We start from the raw sequence: 17,210 nt of genomic DNA, 5'->3' as shown, positions 1-17,210 counted from the left end.
TAGTGGTTGGCGACTTTCTAACAGTTCAGAGCAAAAATGCAAAATGTAAAAGAGCTAATTTGTTTAAATAGCCCATAAATATTGAATATTTACTTGGTGAAAAATGTATAATATAGGCAATTTACAAATACAATCATTAGAAGTGAATACCCCTGGGAAACCTTTGTTCCCACATTTGCACCCCAAAAGTTCTGAAGCAATAAGATCAATCCCTATATATAAGCAACAATTATTTGCTTTAGGACGATGATGATGTTAACCGGAGTGTTCCTCCTAGCTCTACCGGAACCAGTGGAACAAGTGAGTGAAGAACATCGGTTATCAACGGTCTATAACTTGGTTCTGGCTGTACACAAAGCACTGCCACGGCTGCTACCTGACCAAAATAATTCCCGGTTTGATTAACAATTCAACAAAAGATAGTGCAATCAAAATTAGTTTTATTTAGTAGAGGTTATTGGTTGTTTTATTTTAATGGATTTGAAAATCCGAACTAAATCTAGTGTTATTGGTTCTATGATTTTCAAATCTGTATTAAAATCATGTGTTATTGGTTTAATGATTCATAAATTCTGTATCAAATCAAGTGTTATTCAATCGTACGGATTTACTAATATATTTGATTTTATAATGAATTTGTTTGGATTTTTTAGTTAAAAATACAAAGACTCAAATCCGAGAAAAAACCTCCGGATTTGCATATTTTACTTGGATTTGATAAATACTATATAGATTTCTAAATCGATCAAAATATATAAACCAATAACAGATTCTAACCTGGTATAGATGCTTATGATCCATTGTATCTTTGATAACTGGATCCACTATTTTAGGAAGCTTTGATCTATCCGTAAGTTGTGGCATTGCCTGCAAATAAAATGCATTAGTTAACGCCAATAACCACTAACCAATGCTTTCTATTATTGTTCGTTTACGATTAGCGATATCATCACTCTAAACCGTTCTTACCCAAGTGACCAGAGATTGGCACTGAACCGAACTCAACTTCTCAACCGGTCGCCTTCCCAGCAACAGTTCAAGTAGAACCACTCCGAATGAGTAAACATCACTTTTATCCGTTAATTTACCTGAGCAACATAATCATGTTTTAATGTAACAACCTTGCTAATCCGGTAACTACACAGATAATCACGGTTTTAATGACCCGCTAACCACTCTCTCTAGCCTAATAATGATTCCATGTGATTAGTTGAAATAAAACATCAATATGATGATTTGCTTTCCAGCCACAATTCTAGACGTAATAAAAGAGAAATTCATTGTTATATGGGGTCACGTGAATACACATTATGATTAACTAACAGGTAACGCATTTTAAGACATGACAACGAGTTAGGTCACCAAAAATCAGTACCGGTCCTGGACCAAGCCTAATGAAACATTCGCTTCAGATTCCCTCAAAAATTATATGTAAATAGACTTTCAAATTTGTAAAAAAAAAAAATTTAGACCTCCAAAATTTTGAAATCTTTACTAAATGGTTTAGGATCATCAAATTCTAGAGGCCGGTCCTGCAAAAAAATAGATCGGAAATGCGAATGTTTTACCATCTAGGAGATATTCTGGAGCAACATAACCAAGTGTCCCAGATAGTTTAATGTTGTTCTTGCCGTGCATCCCGTTCGTTACCGCAAGTCCAAAATCAGATATCTGAATGCGGGAACACACAAGAAGTCATGTGATTGGATTGTTTGTCGAAGCAAAAACAAGTGATTCTTGAATTAACGAAACAAGAACCAATCAACCAAGATATAGGACTAACTAAGAATCTTGACCGGTTATCTCCGGTTTGGTTTGGTAGTTGATTTTTGTTTCAATTAATTACCTTGGCGTTGAAGGAAGAATCAAGGAGAATATTTGAAGATTTTATATCTCTGTGAATAACCGGAGGGCGACAACGCTCATGTAGATACTCTACACCTCTGCTTCCAAAAAAAAAAAACACGGTCTACTCAAACCGTGATTAATAAAACAATAGAGAAAACCGGAAATGTGGAGGGCTCTTGAATGTACCTTGCTGTATCAAGAGCAATCTTCATCCGCATGTGCCATGTTAAAGCCGATCCACGAGAAGGTCCTTAACCATTAAATAATTTCCCAACATTAAATTAGATGATTATACTATATAGAACAAGAAGTTATTTATTTTTATGTGGTCACATGATCTGTTTTCATCTCTTCATCTCGTTTATATATCCCAGGTCTAAAAATAAGATCATGTTTTTTACCGTGTAACTGTGCCTCCAAAGATCCCTTTTCCATCAGCTCGTAAACGATGAAGCTCGAGCTGATTTCACTTGTATGTCCCAGAAGTGAGATGATGTTGGGATGGTGAATCTTGCTCAATAGATCAACTTCGTTCTGCAAAATGATAGAACCGGACTCAGACTCTTGAACTAAAACAACACTCATCATTTTTTGGTTACCTGAAACTCCCGTTTTGCTTCTTGGCTAACGTTTTCGATCTTTTTAACCGCGGCTAGAGTGTGATTGTCTAAGCAGGCTTTGTAAACAAATCCGAACCCGCCTCGTCCTATAAGATTACTGTCTTTGAAACCGCCTGTTGCTTTCTCTAGTGTCTTGTAATCGAAGGACTGCATAAAACCCTTCTTGGGTAATGAAATCCCACTCTCTTCCACATGTACAAAACCATTCAGGCATCAAAATCTTGTAATCTTGTTACAAGTGTAATATTAATATTTTTCATTCTTGAATTAGTATGGTGAAAAAGGAGATTTACCTGAATTCTTGGTCGGTTTGGGAAATTGCTTAGACCGATAAACAGCCCAAAAGCATAAACAACAAAAAACTATTAGTCCTAGAGACGAGGAGCTGATTATAAGAGCTATTAAAAGTTTATTGTGTTCTTGGCCTCTACTACCCATTTGGATTCCTGAGATCACAAAAAGCAAATAAAGAAACCTTGTTGAGATTTCTTGAGATTAAGAAGGGAGTTTACTTGGGATACCAATTGTATAACTGATGAGAGGATACGTACAAGATAAGGCACTCCACTCAAGGGATCAGCTCGAAAGTAGCATTTTACGTATATAATTGAAAATCAAATTTACATTGGTTTTCGAAATTTATGTCACTTACCAACACATATCAATCCCAGAAAAAAAGAAAAGAAAATAGAGAGAGATACCTGGAGAGAAGGAAGCCATGGAAGTGTAGACGGGAGAAAGTGAAGGCTGTGAAGCAGGTGGATGGGATGCTGTACAAGCATAGACACTACAGAGGAACTGAATAACCAAGACCTTAAGGAGTAGAGGAAGAATCTTTCTCATTTGCCTAACAAAATACTTTCAGAATTGATTCACTCTCCAGACTTGTAGGATTTTCAAGTTGAAAAAAGAGACTGATGAGATTTAGAGATTTACAAAGAGAATGTGAGGAGTCTTTATCGCTCACTAATGGAGATCTCCTTTTAATTTCATTTCCTTTTCTTGTGTCTGCATAAAGGAGGGAAAGAGAAAGTGAGCTTTTAAAAAGTCGAAATCATCCTCTTAAGGTCTTTACTTCTTTATCATCAAAATCTAACATGTGGGTTGGAATGTGATAGTTGTAACAACAAATATCTTTATTTCATAACCAATGCAGCTCGATTTAATTGATATGAGAATTCTTATATTGTAAATTAACAGAATTTATTACGAGAGTTTGAAACATATTATTACTGATCAAGTGATCATTTACATTGGACCACTAGTATCTGTAAGTTAAAAAGATAAATACAAATTTTAGAATGGTCAGAAGAGTAGGTCTGAAGAGTAGATTTACTGACCAGATAACGACAAAAAATAAACATGACTACTTATGTCAAACCGACAAAAAGAAGATGACTTTTCCATCCCCTTTTTTTAACTTATTGGTATTTTACACACACACCCCCCCCCCCCCCCCCCCCCCCCCATTAATGTCATTTACTCATTTTAAACAGTGGAGAAACCCATTGACCCAAAAAAAAAAAAAAAACAGCAGAGAAACCTTCTTTTCTTCTTATTTGTTGTCCTTGTAAATAAAACTTCCTCTCGGTTCTTAACTTTTTTGGTTAAAAATTAAGAGACGGATTCTTATATTCCGCTAAGAACCTCACCTTAAAAACTCTCCGTTAATCATGCTCTCATAGTATCAAACAGTTGTTTATGTAATGATTAATGAAGATGCCAATACATAAAGATGAAGACACTCTTACACTTTACAAAGTCAACGGATCTAAATATAAAGAAAAAGCTAAACTAAACACAACGACGCTTGTGGAAGAAAGAATTTCGCAAATGTTGAATCTAGAATGAGTGGGAACATAGTGAAATTGCACTCTTCTATTTTTAATGTTTGTGAGATTTACGTTATAGCTTGTACCCACTACTCTAATGTTTAGATAATCTAAAATGATTTTTAATGTATGTTTACACCTATGAGTTTTATGACGTATGAGTCAACAGTGATTCGTCGTATAGACTTCAGTTGCATCATACAGTTTTCTAAAGATACATGTTTCGGTGTTTACACACATTAAAAGAACACATTAGTTATGCATTGTTTTTAAAAATTATCAAACTTCAATGTTTTTAACCAATAATTTTTCAATAAATTTAATTAATTTTATTGAAATTTATAATTTTTATATAGGAAACATAAAAAAGTATCTTTGTGAAACAATTTTTTTTTAAAAATTTGTATTTTAATGAAACAGAGGGAGTATAATTCTTAACTTGTAATTTTTAAAATCAACATTAATTGATAGATACAACGAGGACTGCTTCACATGCAACCCAAATGCAACCATAAGACTAATATGGCAAATATCATGATGCAACATATACGGGTGTGTAAATGTTTAAAAGTTCTATTTGAGAAATATCCTCAAGCATGTGGCACAATTTCAGTTGGATAATGATCAAGTTGACCAAGAGGAAGGACATGTGAAAAGAAATAGAAACAAACAGAGACCAAGGAAAAAAAAATTAGAAGGAGAACGAGAAGTTGAAAGTGTTTTGTATGTTCACTGTGGGTATAGAGTCATATGTTCAAAGTGTTCGTAACTTCGTATATTCTCTCGGTTTCATAAAGATATACTCCCTCCGTTCGGTTTTACATGACGTTTTGGAACTATTTTTTTTGTTCCAATATATGTGACGTTTTCTATAAATCTATGTAAAATATAGCAGTAATGACTTTATTTACCCTTTACATTATTGATTCTAGTTAACAAATTCAATTCATCACGTAGAGGAATGAGGATAGTAAAGGAAATATACACGATGTCTTGTTTTATGTGAAAGCGTCGTATATATAAAAACAGAGGGACTATATATATTTTTTTAAAAAAATTCACAAAAATATATTTTCTATGTTTTCTATGAAAAGATTGTAAATTTCAAGAAAATTAGTTGATTTTATTGAATTGCTATTGGATAAAAATTATTGAAAATTAACTTTAAAAAAATCTATTATAGTAATTTAATGTATTTTCTTAATATGTTAAAATCTATTTTTATGAAACGGAAAAATATAGATTAATGGCATTAGTAAATGGTTCGATTATTACCTTGATCCCAGTCATGCTTTTATTTATTTTGCAATCGAGCATGCATTTATATCAACAATAATCTCTAGTCTTACCAATATGGTAGGTTATAACCCCCGCCCTTACGACATAAAATGTTTATCTTTTTTTCTGTTCAACCATAAAGATATTAATCATTTCTTCAATAAACGACTACATGTTGTCACATTGTTCAAAGCATAAGGGGGATATTTACTTGAACGCTTCTCTCTCTAATTTTAAAGTTAATGGTTACAAGTTATTAAAGAGAAAAGGACCCATCTATGGCTAGTTTCAATGAAACTCAGCCCGAGAGTTGATTAAAAGGCGTTAGCTACCGGATAAGACTTTTAACGGTCCAACATCTTATGCAATAATTTCCATTTTGACAACAAACTTAACTCAAGCTGAGTCAGTTCAGGGCCGTGCCGGAGATATATTGGCCCTGAAGCAGAAATATTTTTTTGGCCCGTTTCTTTTATATAAACTGTAAAAATTCTAAAAAAATGAAACTGTAGAGCGTCGAACCCAGGTATGTATACACCCAAGCCAATAACGAAACCGGTTAAGCTACATAAGATTTATGGAAATATTGGCCTTTTAAAATATATATCTTCACCGGCCATCAAGCATATGCTTTATCAGCTTTTATTCAGGCACGGCCTTGAGTCAGTTGCACTTATCGTGGTTTAGTGGTCATGTGGGTTGTGTTCCTTTTTAAAAAGTGTAGGAGAGTAGAAAGATGTTTTGCTTCTAAACGGCCCATCAACCAATCTTCCGTCCATTCTCTGATTCTTAATTTGGGCTACGTAAAATTTATAATAGTTTGAGCTGCTGCAAACATTCTTGGCAAATCGGACACTAACGGCTGAAAGAACGTGCACACACCCCTTGGAGTGAGCGTTCTGAAACTAGCGCCTCAAGAACCACCCCTTATTCATGTGTGCACTATCGAGACTCGTCTTCTTGGCAATAGAGTGAATATGCTGAAATATTAAAGGGTGAGTTTTGACTTTAAAGGGACAGGTAATCGCTTATGTTTCAATGATGAGACATGGATACACGCAGGTAATCTCTTATGTCTTGTATTCCTTTATTTTTTTCTATTACCATGACCGGTCATAAAATTTAGGATAGTAGGCGATTTAGTAAAAAAAATGATAATTATAAAATTTACCAGAGAACATTGCACACTTTTCTTCATAAATAATTATAAAATTTGAGTTGATGTTTTCATCGTCAGGTCTTCATGTACTGCACCTGATGAACTCACCCCAAGAGAAAAGAAACGTTTGTACGGCTGAACAAAGGTATGGTCCTCAAGGACCTCAATTATTATCGGTCTGTTACATTAGAGACTTGGTTTGCACAGAGTTCAAAAGGAGGAGACTGGCATCATCAAACGAAAAGTTAAACCACGAGCAGGAGGCATCTGCTCTGGATACTCTAGCAAATGCAGCCATCACCACGACAGTTGAACAAAGGGATACAGAGGTTGCAGCATCGACCAAGCACCCAAGACACAGGGCAGGGTGTTCGTGCATTGTCTGCAGCCAGCCGCCTAGTGGGAAAGGCAAACACAAGCCGTCATGCACTTGTACTGTGTGCGAGGCAGTGAAGAGGCGGTTCAAGACGCTCATGCTGCGGAAGCGGAATAGGGAAGAGGCAGGGCAGGCAAGCCAGCAGGCACTGTCAAGGTGAAGAGATGAGACATAAGGGGAGAGCGTTCAAGCGGTTGAACCAGTAGCCGGGGGGGGGGGGGGGGGGGGGGGGGGGGGACACATTGACTTAAACTCAGACCCTGGGGCTTCCCGAGTGAGCATGATCAGTCTTCTGCAAGCTGCAACTTTTCCTCTGGAGACATATCTGAAACAAAAAGCTGTTTCAAACACAGAAGCGGAACAGAAAAGCAGTGATGTGGTAAGCACAGAGCACGGTTCTTCCTCAGCCGCACAAGAACATGACAGAGACACAAGCGGAGTTTTTTTTTTTTGTGCTAACTGACACAAGCGGAGTTCCTGAGCCCACGAACTAACTTAACCCCTTTGGAGTTCTTCATGAGTACTTATTCTTCAGAGGTATGTTTATTTTATGTATACAACCTTGTTCAGTTACATACCATATTGGTGGAGCTATTTTATTCAGCCAATTGTTGATTTATTGTTTCATTTTTGGATTGTTTGGTTTTCTTGGGTGGGATGATGCTTGAGAGACGGACGAGATGTGAATCTTGATGAAGTTTTTAACATAAACATAGTCCTGGACGGTTGTAACATATTTATATACTGGTCAAAAATTGAAAACAACCAATGATTCTATTCAAGACATAGTCGCTAAAGTTCCATGTTTGTCATTTTACCACAAAATTGAATCAAGTTTATGATTCTGAGTCCAATGGTTTGTTCTGGTTTAATTTCTGTACTTTTTCGGTTTCTTAACCGGTTTAACAAACCGAAATCAGATACCATAATAATATTTGATATGAGGACTTAGGAGCAATTACTACATTTTAATATTATTAGTTGGGCCGACCTAAGTTGAGTCGGCTCGGTTGACTGACTCCGAAACTACTCGCTCAACTTCACGCCATTCTTATCAGAAACGACACGTGCCATTTTTCCATTGATTAAAATGTAGTCGAACACATGGATTTTGCCTTCTCTTTTTTTCCTTACGATAGAAGGAAAACCTACCTTAACAAAATTAACTTATAGATAGATTGCCCACATGCCTCCAAAATTAACAATCCCGCTTAAATATTATTTTCCTTAACAAAAGATTATGAACACAAATATAGATTACATAGTGTTGACAAAAAAAAAGATTACGTAGCATAAAAGAAGTAGTGTAGTAATAATCCAAAGTTTAATACTATAAAAAATATAATAATGTCATGGTCAAAGAAGGTGGACGTGTAGGGTGTGACAATAACGTAAATAAGTTGGAATACGAAGGGCGAGTTGTAAGAGATAGCTCGAGGGAATAATGGAGGGGAGAGAAAAAAGAGGAGATAGAGATAGGTGGGGGCCTGGAGTAGGACCCACGAACGCGCAAGAGTAACAGCTTAGGTTTTGGTAAAGCTGAGGTCGTCTCGTCGTGGGTCACTCTCAACCCTAGACAGAAGCAACTTCATACTCACGCGCCCCATTTCACGTTATAATTTAATTATTTTGGTCGTCCACTTCTTTCAAATGTTGCTTTCTTATTACCTATTCCCAACACATATTTAAAATTTATATAAATCCTCGGTCGCCCTAGAAATATCTGAAGTTTATTGGGACAATAGTCGACGTATTTTATATTATATACGTCCATTTCATACAAATAGATGGACCGGTATGCGAAATATGATGTCAAAATTGATTAGTTTAAGGGAGAATTGCCAAGTGTGACTCAAAACTTGGAGTCAAACCCAAAACAATACCCCAACTTGGGTCAAACGCAAAAGTAACCTAAAAGACTATTGAAATTACAACTATCCCCTTGTGACCAAACAAAAAAACGGAATTTTTTTTACGTTTCTACCCCTCGCAAGTCGTCTGTTTAGACGACTTGAAAATAAGTCGTCCAGACGACTTAACTGAAAGTCGTCTGGACAGTTAGTCTTAAACATAATTTAAAAATTTTGTAAAAAATATTTTGATAAGTGAAAAATGGGAATTATGTAATTAACATATGTCTTAGGAGGTATAAATTAAGATATAACAAATTTCAATTGTTTTCAGCATAGATGAGTGAAAGTAGTGAGTCATGATATTCTTTAGTTTATGTTTCATCAACATATGTTGTAGTATTGTATGTGTTCTTAGGGTTAGATTTTGGAAAGCATTAAAACCGTTTTTGAAAATTTTTAAAATTACTTATGCGTGTTCATTTCTGTGTATAGTAAACACTATTTAAGTATAATTTGATTTTATAACGTGGTTAGTTAGTTAATCTAGTCATTTTAGTTTAGGGGTTCATTTTAGGGTCTAGGACGACTTAATATTTTGTCGTCTGAAAACAGACGACTAAATATTAAGTCGTCTGTTGTACATTATCAGCCAGAATAAGTCGTCTAAACCGGACCAAACCTTAAAGTTTACCAATGTACTTTTAAAGCTAACCGGATTATTTACCCAATATATAAGGTGATTTTTTTTTGTTTCATTTTTCGCGAAATTCAGAAACCCTAACAGTTCTCTCTCAAAACCCTAACAGTTCTCTCTCAAAGGCGATTTCGAATTCCCACGATTTCCGAACAAACCATCGTTCTCAACGTCGGCTATCTATCTCACTTCATTCTCACCGTTGTCGCCGCAGCTTCTTCTAACCCTAGCGCCGCCGATTCCTCTAAACCCTAGCGCCGCCGATTCCTCTAAACCCTAGCGCCGCCGCTTCCACTATTTCCGAACAAACCGTCGCCCTCGCCACCGTGGTCACCAACGTTCTCACCGCCGCTTCCTCTAAACACTAGCGCCGCCGCTTCTTCTAAACCCTAGCGCCGCCGCTTCTTCTCTGTAAACCTTAGCGCCGTTTCTCTGTAAACCCTAACGCCGCTAAGTCATCAATCTCGAGGAAAAGATGAACATAAAACGTTGTCTCTATCAATTTACTCATTCTCACCGTTTCACGTTTATTTTTTCAGATCTATAACCGCAATGACGAGTACTCCAACTCCTTCTGCGACTGGAAGACTTGTAAGTAATTTAAGTCGTCCGGCTTTGTCTTCCAACTGGACGACTTAGTAGATGACTTAAATATAAGTCGTCCATTTGGAAGACTTTCCAGACGACTTAATTATAAGTCGTCTACTAAGTCGTCTGGACTTATATTGTTGTCTTTGATTATTTTGCAGACAAAAAGGATGGATATTCCAGAACTCCCCCGTAGGTTATACACATCAGGGGAAGAGCCAGAAGCCCACAATAGCATTTCGTATCATACGGATAACAGCAAGTTGCATACTGCTCTTAGGAAAGCTCTTACTGATGACGAATTTGAAGAGCTCAAGGAGTCGAGTTTGGGAGTTTTCATCAAGTTCAAGGAGCAGGGATTTGGTTGGGCTTCAAGGCTGGTTCACTACATGCTCAGTTTCAAGCTGGACATTAAGAAGAAGTATGAGATGTGGTCTCTCGTTGGTCCAGAACCTTTGAGGTTTTCACTGTTAGAGTTTGAAAACCTCACTGGTCTAAACTGCGAGTACATCGAGGACCTTGAGACACCAAAATGTGACGTTACCCCAGAGATGGTTTCTTTCTGGGGGATGCTGGGAGTTCATCTGGAAGCTGGGCCAACTACTGATCAGATAATAGCAGCACTGAAGAGATGCGGGGATTGGTCCAGGGAAGATCGCAAGCGGCTCGCGTACCTCTCCATCTTCACTGGATTCATTGAAGGGAGAAAGTTTTCAACCGCTACACGATCTACTCTGGCAAGGCTAGTGATGGATTTAGAACGGTTTGAGAATTATCCATGGGGGAGAGTCGCGTTTAAGGTGCTGATGGACTCTTTGTGGAACAAAGAAATTGCTGGCTGTTACACCGTGGATGGGTTTATACAAGTTCTTCAAGTCTGGACGTACACAGCTATGCCGGAATTGGGTGCTAGTATTGGTGGTCCCAGAGCAGACAGTCCGTCTCCACCGATACTGGCTTACGAGGGCAGCAGAGGCCGCAGATCAATGAAAGCTGCTATCTTGAGTCAGGTATTTACTTCAATCCAAAAGACTGCGCAGACGACTGGAAGTCGTCTGGAAGGTCGTCCAGCTTGACGACTTATCGGACGACTTATAATAAGTCGTCTGGAAAGTCTTCCCAGCTGGACGACTTATCGGACGACTTAATTTAGTCGTCTGGAAAGTCTTCCATCTGGACGACTTATTAGACGACTTATAATAAGGCGTCTGGAAAGTCTTCCCAGCTGGACGACTTATCGGACGACTTAATTAAGTCGTCTGGAAAGTCTTCCATCTGGACGACTTATTAGACGACTTATTATAAGTCGTCTGGAAGGTCTTCCATCTGGACGACTTATTAGACGACTTATAATAAGGCGTCTGGAAAGTCTTCCCAGCTGGACGACTTATCGGACGACTTAATTAAGTCGTCTGGAAAGTCTTCCATCTGGACGACTTATTAGACGACTTATTATAAGTCGTCTGGAAGGTCTTCCAGCTGGACGACTTAGTAGACGACTTATAATTAAGTCGTCTATTTAGTATTTTTTTTCAAATATCTAACTCGATTCTTCTATTTACTGCAGACCCGCGTGATCAACTTTGTTGAGAAGGACATTAGTGAAATGTGGCCAAAATGGGACTCTGAGGTTGAGGACCTGCCCGCGGAGAACATCATTAAAGTCATGTATGAGCGGAGACCGTGGAAGTGGACCATGGATTGCTGGGAAGTCACTGGTACTAAGGTCAATACAAAACCTAAGGTTGTGACTCCATCGAAGAAGGCCAAAGAGATGGTTGTGTTGGAGGAGGAGGAGGAGGAGGAAGACAATCCAAGACCTCGGAAGAAAGCTCGTAAAGAGGCTCCTGAAGAGGCTAGAGAAGAGGCTAGAGAAGAGGCTAGAGGGGTGACCAGAGAGGAGTTGGAAATTATGTTCAAGGGCGTAGCTGAGGCTATGAAAAAAGGGTTTAATAAGTGCATGAGGGAGTTTAGGAAGTTGTCTGATAGATTGGAAGCTGTGGAGAAGAAGGTTGGTGTCACCAATCAGGCTACCCCTCCACCTCTAACCAATCAGGCTACCCCTCAAGATAAACAGCCTACCCCTCTTGCCAAAGAAACCGGGGGTAGAAACAAACAGGCTACCCCTCATGCCAATGAAACCGTGGTTAGTAACCAGCCTCCTCCTCATCAAACCAAACAGCAGCCTCCTCCTCCTCAAAAGAAACAGCAGCAGCCTCCTCCTCTTCAAAAGAAACAGCCTCCTCCTCAAAAGAAACAGCCTCCTCAAATCAAATATGTTAGTATCAAATCCAGGGTTAACTAGTTGTCCAGACGACTGTAAAAGTTGTCTGGACGACTAGTTGACCCTGGACGACTTAAACGTAAGTTGTCTGGACGACTAGTTGACCACGGAAGACTTAATTTTAAGTCGTCCAGGGTCAACTAGTCGTCCAGACAACTTTTATTTAAGTCGTCCAGGGTCAACTAGTCGTCCAGACAACTTTTATTTAAGTCGTCCAGGGTTAACTTGTGTGCAACTTTTATTGCAGAGATGGTTGCCGGAGGATACAGCAACCGAGGCGAACTCGGTAAATAAAGCAGATGGTGTCACCTCCAAAGAGATTGTTGCTGTCACTTCCACCGATCACCAACCGAGCCTCGCTTCCACAGATCAACAACCGAGCCTCGCTTCCACCGAGCCAAGCGATCCAGTTTCACAACCGAGCCTGGTTGTATTGGACAAGCGTGCAAAGAGTAAACGAGCGAAGAAACCTGCTCCTACTGTGAGATCTCCTTATATGGCAGAGAAAAAAAAAGATAAAGTGGCAGCCTATAATCCATTTCCGCCAGTAAACAAAGAAAAGTTGAAGGAACTCGCTGATTGGTTGAAAACTGATCCGTAAGTGATTGCTTTACCCATAATAGCTTGATTTAGTCGTCCAAAACTGATTGCTTTTTTGTTTGCAGTCATTATTTAACTAAGATCGAGGACAAACCACGTACATCACCAACAAGGTGGTACCACTTCCTCCGGACAGCCAGAGGATGGCTGGAAGACTGCGTAAGTCTTCTGCACACGATTTAAGTCGTCTACAAAGTCGTCCAAGTAGACTACTTTCCAGACGACTTAAAGATAAATCGTCTGGAAAGTCGTCTACTTGGACGACCACGTAGACGACTTAAATATAAGTCGTCTTCGTCTGGTAACTTCTAACTTGTTATATTTAATATGCAGCATATAGATGCTTGGATTAATGTGCTAAGGCAGAGGTATCAGGAGAACCCACAAGCTTTCAGGAGCGAGCGAATGTGCTTCCTGGATCACAACTTTTCTCAGTCTTGGAGAGAGCAGTATCAGCTCTTCAAAACATCGGAACCTGATCACAAAGGTTTAGGAAGAGTTCTACCTGGTGGGGCGTCGTATTTTTATGACGGATCAATACCTTCATTTTGCCAATCAAACAAGAAGTGGGGGGAGGACATTGATGATATCTATGCGCCAGTGAACTTGGACGACAAGCATTGGGTTGCTATTTGGATATCGATCCCTAAGAGGCACATAGTCGTCTGGGACAGCATACCTTCATCTAGTGTACCAGACGCATGGGATGCGATAATGGAGCCTTTTCTCCAGATGGTCCCTTATCTGCTTGTTGAGTGCGCAGCCACCGACGAAATGCGGGTCAAATACGGGTTGGAGCCATACACATATGAGAGACCGCTGAAAGGTGTACCCACGGCCAACAATGGTGATTGTGGCGTGTACACTGTAAAGTACATTGAATGTCATGCGCTCGGGGGCTCCTTTGACCCTAAAGACTTTGCTAGGTGCAACGCGAAGAAAATGAGGGATAATATGGCGGTGGATATATGGAAGGAGCTTGTTGATCAGCATCTGAAAGAAAATGTGGATGGTGATAAGTTCGTGGGCATGTATGATTAGATTTGTATTTGAACATGATTTTTTAACATGATTTTTGTATTTGAACATGATTTTTTAACATGATTTTTGTATTTGAACATGATTTTTTAACATGATTTTTGTATTTGAACATGATATAAGTTGTCTGGAAGAAATAAGTCGTCTGGAAGGTTTTCCAACTGGACGACTTACAAATAAGTCGTCTGGAAGGTTTTCCAACTGGACGACTTACAAATAAGTCGTCTAGAAGGTTTGGACGACTTATTATAAGTCGTCTGGAAGGTTTTCCAACTGGACGACTTACAAATAAGTCGTCTAGAAGGTTTGGACGACTTATTATAAGTCGTCTGGAAGGTTTTCCAACTGGACGACTTACAAATAAGTCGTCTAGAAGGTTTGGACGACTTGAAGGGATAGTAGAAGGTAGTCTAAAAATAAAATACACTTGAAGGGATAGTAGAAGGTCGTCTAAAAATAAAATACACTGGACGACTTAGTAGAAGGTCGTCTAAAAATAAAATACACTAGACGACTTAGTAGAAGGTCGTCTAAAAATAAAATACACTGGACGACTAAAAATTTAGTCGTCTGGACGGGTAATCAAGACTGGACGACTTAAATTTAGGTCGTCTGGACAACTAGTCAACTGGTTGTGTACATTGTGGTTTCGTATGGCCAGTTTCCTTGCAGTTTGAGCATCTCCGTGCCCTGTGTTTCTTCCTGGGTTTGTGTCCTCTCATCCTAGATAGCTCCAACCAAGATTGCCATCTTGATTTCTTCGGTCTCCCCCGACCACGCTTTAGTTCTGGAGGAAAGCATTCTCGTTCCTCAATATGTTGTGACACGATAGGATATATATTCTCTGAGTATCCTGCATACAGATAATTCTTTGAGTACAGTGGACATACAAGTGTGGAGATATGCAAACCAGCATGTATTCCAGCAGCTATAGCATGAGAGCAAGGTATTTTCTCCACTCCATAGACACCACAATCACACTTTGCATGTTCCAAATCAACCACACAGTCCATTTTGCCACCTTTGACAAAGAAATGCCATCCATCAATTGGTTCGACCGTCATCGTACCCGCTATCTCTTCTCGAACAGCAAGCAAGTATTCAACACCCCCGCTATGTTCAGTTGTGAGACTCAAAGCATCTTGTCTCCTTTTCCAATACCATTTTCCTAACTTCTGCCTTATGAACTCCAGCAGGAACGTAATCGGAAATCCTCTTGCTCGCTTCAGTGCGGAATTAATAGATTCAGCAATGTTGCTTGTTTTTATGTTGAACCTGTTCCCCTTACAATAAACCCTTGACCATAGCCTGACGTCGGCTTTCTCCAAATACGTTGCAAGTTCCGGGTTTGCACTCCGTATCTCAGCCATGTACCGGTCAAAATCGTAAACCGTGTGAGCATAAGCAGCCCCTTTCACCAAGTACATGAGATGTTTCCCTTTAAACTTTTTGACAATGTTATCTTGAAGGTGATAATAACATATTCCTCGGGTTGCCCAAGGAAACACCTTATCACACGCACTTTTAATGGCCTTGTGCCGGTCGGAGACTATCACCAGAGGCTTGTCATGAGATATACAACTAGCCAATTTTGTGAAAAACCATTCCCAAGAAGGTATATCTTCCTCATCCACGATCCCAAAAGCCAATGGGAATATCTGAAAATTGCCATCTTGTGCGGCTGCAACTAACATAGTTCCTCCATACTTTCCACTTAGGTGAGTTCCATCCACCACAATGACCCTTCTCTGATACTTAAAACCTTTGATAGAAGCTCCAAAAGAGAGAAATAGATACTTAAATCTTTTCATAGAATCAAGTTCTATCGCCGTGATAGAATCAGGATTTGCAATGGAGATTTGCTCGAGATATGATGCCAGACGCGAATACCCTTCTTCTGCTGATCCTCTCACCAATCTTTGTGCATATAACAGTGCTCTGTATGAAGTGGTGTAATCAAGCGCCATGCCAAACATGTTCCTCATTGCATCAGTGATATGCTGCGGAGTTATCCCATCAATGATTCCAACACGATCAATGAAAAGACTACCTACATACTTCGGAGTACAGTGTCTCCGCTGAGCGATTCGGTCTCCCGCTGAGCATAAATGTTTTTCCACATACTTTGTTACCCAAAACGTGTTTGTCCCATGTTTGACACTCGCTCTGACCTTCCATCCACAATAGCTAACCGGACATGTTGCCACAACGAGAGTTTTCGTTGATTTGTATAATCTGAAAGAAAACTTACCCCTCACTGCTGCCAACCGCAGCTCTGAAAGCAGTGCACCCTTGCTAACAAAACTCTGGTTGACATAGATACTGGTACCATTCGATTTTCCTCCTTCAATAGCATTTGTCTTAGCATATGTCTTTTGGATTTCTTCAAAACAAATATTATCATCATCTTCCTCGTCCTCATCTGGAACCTTTCCATAAAGACTGTAATCCCCACCATTCTGATCCGTTTCACCAACAATAGAATTATCAGCATCCTCCTCCCCATTTTCCTCCTCCTCGTTATCACCAACATCTTCAAAACATTCATCAGCTTCATCATCATCACCAACATCTTCTTCCCATTCACCAGCTTCATCATCATCACCAACATCTTCTTCCCATTCACCAGCTTCATCATTATCACCAACATCTTTTTCCCATTCACCAGCTTCATCAATATCCCTTTTCTCTGAAACCGTTTCGACCTTGCTGCGGCTTGATACACAAAGACATACTCTATGGGTTTTGAGTATCTCCAGCAAGTTTCGAACTTGTCTATCACTTGTAACATGAATGGGAAGACTGCCTGGAGCCATCATCATTTCTGCTGGTAATGAGTAGCTAATCTCCACACTCACTGTTCTCATGTCCAGGTTATAATCTTCTTGAGCCATTGCAACAAGTTCAGCATGTGTTGAATCTTCATTCAATAAAAACAATCTTGCTCCTTTGAGATCATCAACCACAAAATCCCAACGGAAATCTCTCAACAACCATTCTCCATACACTGCATGTAACTGAAAAATCATCTGCAAATATT

At 39.1% G+C, this 17,210-nt stretch overlaps 1 protein-coding gene across 1 annotated transcript; it reads right to left on the bottom strand.

Annotated features, from left to right (window-relative positions):
• Positions 1-42: 42 nt before the first annotated feature.
• On the bottom strand, positions 43-3,506 carry LOC125580575 (probable receptor-like protein kinase At1g80640). The gene is made up of 10 exons (XM_048745247.1): positions 3,170-3,506; positions 2,762-2,914; positions 2,448-2,653; positions 2,250-2,382; positions 2,035-2,098; positions 1,847-1,943; positions 1,569-1,671; positions 970-1,088; positions 778-867; positions 43-376 (listed from the first exon to the last, which is right to left on the bottom strand). The coding sequence occupies exons 1-10, from the start codon at positions 3,309-3,311 to the stop codon at positions 239-241; spliced, it is 1,245 nt and encodes a 414-aa protein (XP_048601204.1). The 5' UTR covers positions 3,312-3,506; the 3' UTR covers positions 43-238.
• Positions 3,507-17,210: the final 13,704 nt, after the last annotated feature.

The sequence above is a fragment of the Brassica napus genome, chromosome C1, assembly GCF_020379485.1.
Source record: "Brassica napus cultivar Da-Ae chromosome C1, Da-Ae, whole genome shotgun sequence".
In the NCBI taxonomy this organism is placed as follows: Eukaryota; Viridiplantae; Streptophyta; class Magnoliopsida; order Brassicales; family Brassicaceae; genus Brassica; species Brassica napus.
Note: the sequence above shows the minus strand (reverse complement) of the source record. Positions and strands in the feature narration are given on the sequence as shown.

Coding starts and splice junctions, on each gene's coding strand:
- LOC125580575 (XM_048745247.1), bottom strand. CDS start 3,311: ATGAGAAAGATTCTTCCTCTACTCCTTAAGGTCTTGGTTATTCAGTTC. Junction 1,944..2,034: donor ATTGCTCTTGATACAGCAAG/GTACATTCAAGA, acceptor TTTTGGAAGCAG/AGGTGTAGAGTATCTACATG. Junction 1,089..1,568: donor TCCAGAATATCTCCTAGATG/GTAAAACATTCG, acceptor TATGTTGCTCAG/GTAAATTAACGGATAAAAGT.